Source organism: Mirounga leonina, unplaced genomic scaffold, assembly GCF_011800145.1.
Source record: "Mirounga leonina isolate KUSES-001 unplaced genomic scaffold, KU_Mleo_1.0 Mir_454, whole genome shotgun sequence".
Classification (NCBI taxonomy): domain Eukaryota; kingdom Metazoa; phylum Chordata; class Mammalia; order Carnivora; family Phocidae; genus Mirounga; species Mirounga leonina.
The window spans coordinates 11,085,237-11,096,029 of record NW_023270763.1 but is presented as its reverse complement, the minus strand read 5'-3'; the positions used below and the strand labels follow the sequence as shown (position 1 = coordinate 11,096,029).

The window sequence follows — 10,793 nt, the reverse complement described above, 5'->3', positions numbered from 1 at the left end:
GTTGTGAAATATATCTCTATGTTTTTGGAGCAGAGAGACTCTTAAAGAGAGGTCAACACAGGGGTGCCTGGGTGGCTCAGTTGGTTAAGCAATTGCCTTCAGCTCAGGTCATGATCCTAGGGTCCTGGGATCGAGCCCCGCATTGGGCTCCCTGCTCGGCGGGAAGCCTGCTTCTCCCTCTCCCACTCCTCATGCTTGTGTTCCCTCTCTCACTGTCTCTCTCTCTCTCTCTCAATTAAATAAATAAATAAAATCTTTAAAAAAAAAAAAAAAAAGAAGTGAGAGGTCAACACAGTAATGTGAAATGCTGGCCAAGTAGCAATTGATGGACAATTTTGACCTCCTCCAAGAGAAGAAAGTAGAAAGTCAAGCAGCAAATGCTTGCTCTTCTCTAGAAAAAGACCAGTTCTGAGCTTGGGTGCACTTGTCTTGGGATGAGGACACAATGAGAATTCACCAGCCTCTGAACCTTAAGGAAACAGCTGGCTTAAGAAAGGAGAAAATATCTTTCATTCCCTCAACCACAATTATTTCTGCCTCCTTTCACAGGGGGTTAAGAAGAAGAGGTGCTGTGGAGGGGGTTCTGGATGGTGTGCTCATGTGCCTTATCATTCTGCCCATGAAGCCCTGCCCCATTTTCATTCATGCGGACAGTGCCAAATGGTGCCTTGAGCCATCGCGGGAAAGAGAAATACACTCAAACTATAAATCCATTGGACACTTTCCCCCACCTGGATGCAAACTTGGATGAGGAAGCACAGGCTGGTACGAGTTCACTACAGGTAATGTTGGATCACCATCCAGTTGCTATTACAGTAGAGGTGAAGCAAGAAGAAGACATTAAGCCCCCTCCTCCACTGGTTTTAAATTCTCAACAGAGTGATATTTTAGAACAAAGAGAAGACCATGAATTAGTACATGTTATGGAAAGATCTTTGTCGCTGTCACTTTCCTCTGTTGATATGAGAATGACATCGTCTCCATCTTCTATCCCAAGGAGAGATGATTTTTTTCGGCATGAGCGTGGAGAACACTTTAGGTCACAATTAGGGTATGATCCTCAGATTCTGCAAATGTTGAAAGAGGAGCATCAGATAATTTTAGAAAATCAAAAAAATTTTGGATTGTATGTTCAGGAGAAGAGGGATGGATTGAAAAGAAGGCAGCAGCTAGAGGAAGAGCTGCTAAGAGCAAAAATTGAAGTGGAGAAGCTGAAAGCAGTTCGCTTACGGCATGATCTGCCTGAATATAATAGTCTCTAATTTTTTTTTTCAGTCTTGCAATTTGATGATTTTAATTTTGGCCAAATTACTTTCATTTGGGAATATCCTGAAGCAGAATACATACTCTTAAAAGTGTTGTTAATCTCAATTGTGAAAAAACCTTTTTTGACATGATTTTCTAATTAATTTAATTTTCTTTTGAGATATATTAAAACTTATTGATTGGTTGGCATGGTTAAAAAAAACAAAACAAAACAAACAAAAAAAAAAAACAAAAAAAAAATCACAGCACAAATCTCTTTCATGCTCCAACTTTGTGGTCTCAGTAATTTCATGATAAAGGAGGTAGACAGTTTTTCATTCACTTAATAAATACTGAGAACCCAGACACTGTGCTTTAAGATGTTGCAGTGAATATTCTGGGTAAGATAAACCTGACTTAAACCTGTGTTGAATTAGAAGAAGCTCTATCTCTTGGGGGAGCAGCTAGGTAAGAAGCTTGAGATGAGCATGCAATGCCTTTGGTGATCTGCATCCTACTCCTTTATGAAAATCATTACAATTCAATTTCAAATTTCCTATCTTTAATAGTATCCTGCAGTGCCTGTGAAGATGCTGATGGTGCTGTTATCTTGAGTGGCTCCCACATTCTTTGAGCCAAATCCCACACCCCCACCGTGATCAGTCTTGGCAGCTATAACCCCAAATGTTGCCTGATCTCCTATATTCATGTTGTTGACCTCCCAGCCTAATGTCAGGATGGGATCCAAGACCAGTCCTTGAATATATGGAAGAATTATTTAAAATGTCCAGGGATCAGGAAGCCTAGGGCAACAAAGACCCGTTTCTCAGAGAGACAAAATGGAGGAGACTAAATCTGCCCTCAAGATCAAGGGCGGGGGGGTAAAGCAGGACATGAGCGATGGGATGAACATCAGATAAAGTGATATATGCCTGGAGCACAGATAAGCTGGAAATGGAACAGGGAGGGTCTGAGAAATTTTCTGAGAACAGGGATGGAGTGGCCAGAAATTTTAAGGTAAAACATATAGGTAGATGGATTGGTTTCAGGTAAGGTCATGGGGTAAGGAAGGACAAACATACTTTTGGGTATGGCCCATGATAGAGCAAAGAAAGTAATGGCTACAGAAACAACATCAGAGAGTTTCGATGGGAATGAACTCTGACATCACCTTAGAATTGAAAAGCTTTTGAAATTATCCCAATGCAATCATGTTCCATTCTAGGGGGTGGGGGGGGTGGGGCAGGAGAGAGAATCCATATTTAATATCACTTCAGAGAATTTGTATTTCTTCACATAACAAAACCTTTGAAGTTGCACTGAAGTTACACTTGAATGTGCTATATTTGCATCCCATTTATTAATTCACATGGGTTGTTCTTCCTAATCTCTACATCACAGCACAAATCTCTTTCATGCTCCATTTCCTGCACACTGCAACCTCCTATTTTGTAGATAATGTTCTTTTTTTCCATTATGATTACAAATGACTGGGAAAAAAAAATACACAAACCTCAACCAGCCCTGTGTAATAACCTGCCTACCTCCACAACGTGGGTTGCTGCTGATTTTTTGTTTATTCCTTTTCTCCATGTACAATGGTTGTATGTCAAAGATTTTTGTAACTACAGAGGCTCTTGGAAGATCAAAAATGGATTGAGATGTGGGACATTACTTTAGACTGCTTGATGGTGACTTTGGCTCAACTTGTTTCTCCCAAATTGTTATTTTTTTCTCATTTTCATTGTACCTAAAGTTGTTTTTTTTTTTTTTTTAACTTTTTGTTAAAGTACAACATTGTAGCAGGATGCAATTTTTTCTTCTCAAAATTTGCCAGAATATATCTGGTCCAAATACTCTTTCAGAACATTGCCATTCCCCATCCAGAGATGGAGTCTATTTCTCCTCACCTTAAAACTGGATAACGCTTGGTGGCTGCTTTGATGAACAAAATGCAGGGTGAGTGATATTACCAGGTCATGAAAGGTAGTATGGCTTCCACCTACCTCTTCTCACCCTTGGAACACAGTCACAATGTTGTGAGAAGCCCAGACCACCTAGGGAGGCCCCATGTGGGTGTTCCAGCCAAGTCCCAGTGAAGGTTTCACCCAACAGCAAGACATGGGAGCAAGCAAGCCTTCAGGTGATCCTAGTGCCTACCCTGGGATTTGCCCCAGCTGACACAAACTGGGGCAAAGATATATTATCCCTGTCAAACCCTGACAAATTACAGATTTGTGAGAAAAAAATAATGCTGTTGATTGCTTTAAACCACCATGTTTGGGGGTGGTTTGTTACACAACACCAGGCACCTAGAACAAACAGACACAGAGAAGAAATATACATGCCATCAGTATGTAGGCTGATGAATTTTCACAATCTGAACACAGCCATGTAGCCAACACCCAGATCAAGAAACACCTTCTCAGAATCCCTTTTCACTGCTTCTTCTGGTTTCTAATTCCCAAAGATAACCACCATCCTAACAGCTTGGATGAATTTTTGCCTGTTTTAGAATTGGTCGATTTTCACATGGCTTTTGTGATCTATTAGTAGCAAGCGAGGCAGGACATGAATTGAGACTCTTGGAAAGGGAACTCCAGCTACTGGGAGGATTCCCATTTGGAAGGGGACTGCTGGGTGTTATGGCGGAATCGTGTCCCACCCTTCCCTCTACCCCACCTCCTAGTTCATATGTTAAAGCCTTAACCCCTAGTGTGACTGTATTTGGAGATAGGGCCTTAAGGCTACATGAGGTCATGGGGGGGGAGAGGTACCTAATCCAATAGGATTGGTGTTCTTATAAGAAGAGGACTTGGATCATTTAAAGTCATGCCAAAGGCAGGTACTCAGGCACACAGAACACGGGACCCATGTTGACAGAAGCAATTCCAGACTGTATCTGCTTTGGATCTAAAAGAGTTAATACATCCATGGCCCCACTGAGGATGGGCAGGGCTGAGGCTCTGGACGTGGGCAGGGCTGAGGCTGAAAATTAAAGACCCCGCCTCTCCTTCGGGGATGTTCTGGTACAGGGGGGACCAGCATATAGGACAACACCTCCACCCATTCTTCAACACCCCAGGAGTAGCTAGGGGCTCTCAGCATTCTGTGCATGTCATTTATCATCGTGGAAATGCTTCCATATTGTTCTCACTATTGTGTTACCTCCTGAATTGTTCATGGGCCTCTCTGCCCAGTTGGCTGAGAACCTCTTAGAAACAAGCAGTGGGTCCCACTCAACTCTATGTTCCATTGGGTTCAAGCCCAAGGACAGCGCCCATGAAATGTTCAATGTCTGCAGAATAAATGAATGATCAAGTGCAAAAAAAAAAAAAAGCTGACTTCCCATCTATTCTGTGACTAACTACCTGTGTCACCTCGGGCCAATCAATGGACTTCTCTGGGCTTTGGTTTTCTGATAAAAAAAGAAATGAAATTAGGTGATCGAGTCTTTTAGGCCCCTTCAAGCTATAAGTCTCAATGTAGTCTATTTATATTCTGGCAAACCGAGGAGCCGCTTATAGAAGAGAAACAAAACCCCAGGGGCAGTGATCTCAAAATAGCATCTAAATGAGGCTGTGATCTGTCCATCTGTTTATTTGGGAGATCAGTCATATTCCCATTTCAGAGCACTGATTCCGTGGACTGTCTCTTCCCCTCTGAGGCTGCCCCGTGTCCCGTCTTGGTCCTGTCTTGTGTAGCAGGCTGATGTTTGATCTTCAGTTCACATTTGTTCCTGCTCTTATGACTCCTGGGAGGCTGTATTACCCTCTTCTAATGCTGTCAAAGGCTACCTTTCAGCACGTGGTGTGCCATCTTGTAGAAGCTGCTGAATGTTAGCTTAGCATCGCCCAGGGACATCCCAGTCCTGGTGAATGACAAATGAGCAATGAACTGAAACGTCTCTCTTTTAACTGGTCTCCAAATAAAACTTTCAGATCATAAGGTTGTCTGCCCTTTTGGCTAAGGGATTTCAGAATGGAACTTTTTTACATCCCTGCCCCCAAAACCAAGGACTGTCAGGTGTGATGGCAAGAACAATCAACTATGAGCAGGGAAGCCTCTGCAAGTCTCAATTCTGCCACTAACTAGCTGAAGTCAATAGTAATCCACTCAACATCATTTACTCTAGATCCTATATGTAGATTTTCTTACTTAACCTTCCAGATACCATGCCCACACTGCTCTTCAACATGCTTAAAAGCGCCCCGACTGAGTAGACTCAAGTAGTATCACAGGTTTCTATTCGAAGCACCAAGAGAAGAATGGGAAAAGATCCTGTGGCTTCTAACCAGCAATTGCTCATCTCTAAAGCTCTGGTCTCTGGGACAGCTTTCCCAAAGGGTGTGTGTTCCCTGGAGCACTAGATTCGCAGGCAGGTCCTCCCAAGCAAAGCTCTGCGGTGTCATGAGCTGCCTGGGCAGACGCCCCACACATCAAAGCAGGTCTCTGGGGTGTAGTGGATGTTGTCATGAGCTGCCCACATGCCCCACTCATGAACTGAAGTACTTATCCCTCAGCTTCTCCCTCTCTAGAACTTGCCCTCTGCTGAAGAGAGATGCCCCACTCAAGGCTATTCTTCTTCTAAGAAGGCATCCTGCATCTTCTAAGGCATTTAAGGCATCCTGCGTCTTCTAAAGCTCAATACAGGGTGGCTCTGGTGGGTGGCAGTGGTGTTAATAAAGGCCCAGCTGCCTTGTCCCATTCTGGGACTAATCTGACAGACCTCCTCACCTTCAGAGCTCCCTGTAGGATTGGCCGAATTCAATTTCTTCATCAACTGGTCTTGTTTTGCTCAACAAGCATTGATCTGAAGAGCCCACCCTAAAGAACTTTCTGTACACACATCTCAGAGCATCAGAGGCTGCTTCTAGAGGAAACTTATCTGTTACATGTCAAATAAATTTGGAATATACTGCCTGATGCATCTCCCTAACATATATTGGCATATCCAAAGGACGTATTGTTTACAAAGTGTGAGAGCTCCAGCAACAGATGGAACTAGCTTTGAACCTGAACTATGACCCCTACAAGCTGTGTGTCTTTGGGAAAGTTACTCAACATATCCAAACTTTAGTTGACTTATCTGAAAACTCCTGGTATTTATAGTAGGCACCTCCTAGAGCAGGCTGGACCTGCAAATGTGCTCACTGACATGAAATCCTCAGCAAGATGCCTGGCTCAGAATTATTACCAGCTTTGAGAAGGCCTTCAGCAAAGAAATCTGCATGACCTCGTTCAAACAAGTGTGTTCCAGGCTCTCTGTGTCCCCCTGGGACTTACCAAGGTGCAGATTTACCCTTTGGAAAACTCCCCTCTCTGCAGGGTAAAGGGGGGGTGGGGGTAGATCTTGAGATTCTCTTTCTCACCTACTACTTGAGAAAAGCAATGTGGACATAGGCCGTTAACCCTCAACTGAGCACTGGCACCAGGATATGTAGACTCTGGAAGGAGAAACAGAGAAGTTGAAAAATCTTGAGACCACGTGTGGGAGTCTCCTCTGGGCTCTGCCTTGTTTGGACTGTGTGTCCTTTTCATGGTTCTTTGTCTTGAAACTCTGTTGTTCCTACGTTCAAAGGCGAGTGGTGGCCTTTGGTTGGAGCGGCTGGGGTGGTTCCTAGTTTGGAAGGCTCAGCAGGGCCTGGGCCAGGCTCTGGGGCCAAGGCCAAGGACTTGAGAGTGAAGGAGAAGGTTTTGACTTGCTACTGTCAGCTTCAGGCTGAAATGCTTGTCCTTTGGTCCTTCTCCCCATGACTATTCCCACTGTGACAATTGTCAACTCCTGAGATGAAGGGTAGATTGCAGAACATTGGTTTCACACCAACTACATAATCTACAGACTCTAAAATTGCATTTAAAAATGGGCCATAACCATAAAAGAGTGCCTACTGGTGTTAGTGCTTAGACGTGAGGGGCAAAGCACAACGTAATGTGTGGGACAGTCTCATCCCAAGAAAAAATGCCCCACCCTAAATTCCAATGGTACTCCCGCTGATTCACAGAGAAAAGACAAGAGGTAAAGAGGTCACTTAGCCTGATTCTAGTCAAGTGCTCAAGCAGGACGGACTCAAGGAAGACTCTGACCCCATCAGTGCACCCTATCAGAGTGTGGGGTGGTGGTACTATGGCCACAGCAGAGGGCCCCATGTCGATGTCCCTTCTGGAAATCTGCTGGGTAGGAGGTCCAGGTTCTGATTGCTGGTTGCCTCTCCATCTTTCCTTTCCAGCAGAGAAAAGACTACTGTTTGAATCACCATTTGGGAACCCCTTAAATTTTCGGCCCCATTGATGTTCCTCATGCTGTTTACCAAAACTGTGCATTACAAGGGCATTTTTAGAAAGAGAGCCTGCAGTTGTCATCAGAATTTGTGATGTGTTGTGATCCCCCCAACATCAGGAACTACCACGTTCCACGCAAACGAAAACAAATCCGTCAGTTAATTAACTTTCAATGGGATCTTCCTTGCTCACGTTCTTGCCCAAAACTTTATGCTTTTTCTTGATTTTATTTTGAAGAGTGCCATACTCCTAATGCAATTCTCTCCACCCCCTAATGTTCTGAAATATCTGGTTTCTGCTTTCCCTTCTCTGTGTGTCTCCCTCCCAATCCTGGCACATCTATTTTCCTGGTGATGTGGGTTGTGCTTGTCAATAACAGCACTCAGCATTCGGAGTAATGACCCCGGCACGCCTTTCCCATCTGTTATTTCCATACGCCTGATGCCTTCATAGGAGCTTTTCGGGGAATAACAAGATCCTCCCTCACAAACCATCCTTCTCTCTCCAAACACTTAGTGTCGAAACTGTTTGGGCTGCTCTTTATGGAGCTCCCAAAGTGTCGTGACTAAAGCCATCATTCTGACTCTTCGTAATAATCACAGCTCAATTTTCCAGCCGAGACTGATTTCTGGCAGGGCTTCGGGCAGGACCATATATTCACGGGGCCTCACTGTCGATTCCTCCTTTAGATTCTGGCTCTGGCTGGAGCAGTTGATTTCTGTCATTAACGATGTGATCTCCATCATCTCGTGTAGTCCATCATCCTCACATGAGCTCGGGGCTGCCCTTCCAAGAGCATCCCCAGCTTTGCAGCAGGGAGAGGAGCTGGGAGGGGACAGCATGGGGACACAGAAGCCCTGTTTAGTTGAAATTCAAGCCAGCACGGCCTTGAGATCTGCAGGCACCCAACCATCAACGGGAACCCAAGGAAGATGAAGAGGAACTCAAGACAGGTGAAAGCTTGGAACAGAGGGAATCAGTTTGGATTGTAGGCTCGGGTTCTGGAGAGTTGGCAGTGTTGGGCAGGAATCTGGAGAGAGTGAACAATATAAGCAACAATTGTAATAGAAATATCTAACATTGATGAAGCAGTTTGTATATGTCTTAACTACTTTACGTGAATGAAGTCGTTTCAACCTTATCACAATTGGATATCATTTCCCCATTTTACAGATGTGTAAACTGAGACATACAGATGAATTCAGATACCATTCAGCTGGCACAGGGATCCAAGGGGCACTGATCTGGCGAGTGGGCTGGCAAAGGAGTTTTAAGGCGTTGACGATACAAAAAGTTGCAAAGGCCAGGGAGTCAGATTTTGAAGCCGAATGCCTGGAGTGACAGAAGACAAAGGCTTAAAATTCTGGAGTGAGTGGAGAGAAAAGAGCCAGATAAATGCCTCAGGCTCCAAGCAAGCATATTTGAACCCAGACTGGTTTTTGAAAGGGGACTGGTGAGGCTCAGATATCCCCATGGGTACTAGAGCAGCCTGGGTGCACTGATATTCTAGAGCCCGTGTATCATTTATGTCTCCTCCGATTCTCATAGAGATGACTGCAAAACCAATGGATCAAAAAGAGCCTGTTTCTAGGGCCCAAAAAGAAGGCAGACCAGAGAAGCTGGATTCCCCTCTGCACCCATGCTTGGAGAGAAGGAGCATCAAGAGATAAGCATGCAGGTACCAGGGCTCCCCCCGTTAATATTCAGAACCTTGTTAGCATGTCAGGGTCACCTAATGAAGACCACAACCAGCCCGGCTTTCACTCTCTATGGAATCGTTCACATTTCTCTGGTGCCATTTGGAAGCATGGAAACAGACGGTGCAATATCTTCAGCCTGATTCTGATCAGAGGAGGAAACATTCACCAAGTTCCTATGGATGATGTTTGAGGTGGTTTTAAAAATACGTCTGCCAACTCTTCCATGGTCTTCTGATTTCCCTCCCCCTGAATATGGATTGTATATGTCTGGCACAGAAAACACACAATTGACACTAAGTGACTTCCCAGGCCAGATTCAAAAAGTCAATATAGTCTCTACCTGTCTCTCTCTCTTTCTCTGAGGATATTTATCCTTGAAACACAGCCACCATGTTTTGAGGAAGCCTGGGCCATATGTAGAGGTCACGTATAGGTGTGTTCAGCCCACAGCCATCACCAGCCACCAGTAGGTGAGTGAGCAGCCTCTTGATGATCCCAGCCCCAACCCTCCCGCCGCTCCCCACCCCCCCCCAGGGGATGGGGGACACCAACTGGGACAGCCACAAGCTGTCCCTGCCAAGCCTGGCATACATAGCAGATTCAAGAGCAAAACAAATGTTATTGCTTCAGTCCCTGAGTCTTGGGATGGTTGGTTACATAACAATGGATAATTGGAAAAAGATGCTTCATTCTCATTGTGTACGCAGGTCACCCTGGAAACCCCATCTTGGAATAAAGTGGGATGCTAGCAAGGGAAACAGGGTATGATGGCAGGGGAAGCCTTCATGTCCCTCTCCAAGGATCTCATCCTGTACTGTGATCTTCTTGGGGGCTTTGGGATCTTATCCTCTACAACCTGACTTGAGCTCCAAACTATCGTGCCACCTTAAAACCATATGTGTTCTCCCCTTCATGAATAGCATCTATGTGTTCAAACAAAATGAGCATCTAAATCACACAAACCTTTCCTTTCAAATGGGGAAAGGGGTCACTTTTTTTACTAGGTCTCAATTCTAAGGTGTTGTAAATGAAAAAGCAAATAAGCAAGCAAACTTTCTAGAAATGGCGACTCTCTCCAGGCCATCTTCTCTTTAAGTTAGGAAAAAGCAGGGGGTGAGGTCAAGTCCATTCTGTTAACAAGACTTTAACTTAGCCCTTAAAGAAGGTGGGGTTCATTTCTAGGAAAAAAGAAAAAGAAAGAAAGTGGAGTGCAGGCAGGGCAGGCTTCTCTGCCCTCTGCTTCTTAGCAACTGTAATTAACTCTCTTCTGCCTGACTATCAGGCTTTTCAGAGACAGGATGAGAGGAGAAGGCAGGCTGCTAGTCTATGCTCAGGACAGAAGGAAGGGGTCTTAGTAATTCAAAAGCCCTCAGCGGTCCCAGAGAGAAAGTTATAAGAAGGAGAAGGCTTCCTGGAGCCTGAGGCTCAGTGGAAAAGAAGCAGCCAACTCTCCATAATATAAACATGCAGGATATGTAATCCTCAGTCGAGCCTCCCTGCCTGTTAGTGATTCTTCAAGTTTCCCCTTGACTCATTTGAAGTAATTGGCACATTGTTTGCAAGCTC

At 44.6% G+C, this 10,793-nt stretch overlaps 1 protein-coding gene across 1 annotated transcript; it reads left to right on the top strand.

Annotated features, from left to right (window-relative positions):
• The first annotated feature begins 644 nt into the window (after window positions 1-644).
• LOC117999246 (fibrinogen silencer-binding protein-like) lies at window positions 645-1,262 on the top strand. Its single transcript, XM_034988186.1, has one exon. It carries the CDS (start codon window positions 645-647, stop codon window positions 1,260-1,262), a length of 618 nt encoding a protein of 205 aa, XP_034844077.1.
• The last annotated feature ends 9,531 nt before the right edge of the window (window positions 1,263-10,793 follow it).

Coding starts and splice junctions, on each gene's coding strand:
- LOC117999246 (XM_034988186.1), top strand. CDS start 645: ATGCGGACAGTGCCAAATGGTGCCTTGAGCCATCGCGGGAAAGAGAAA.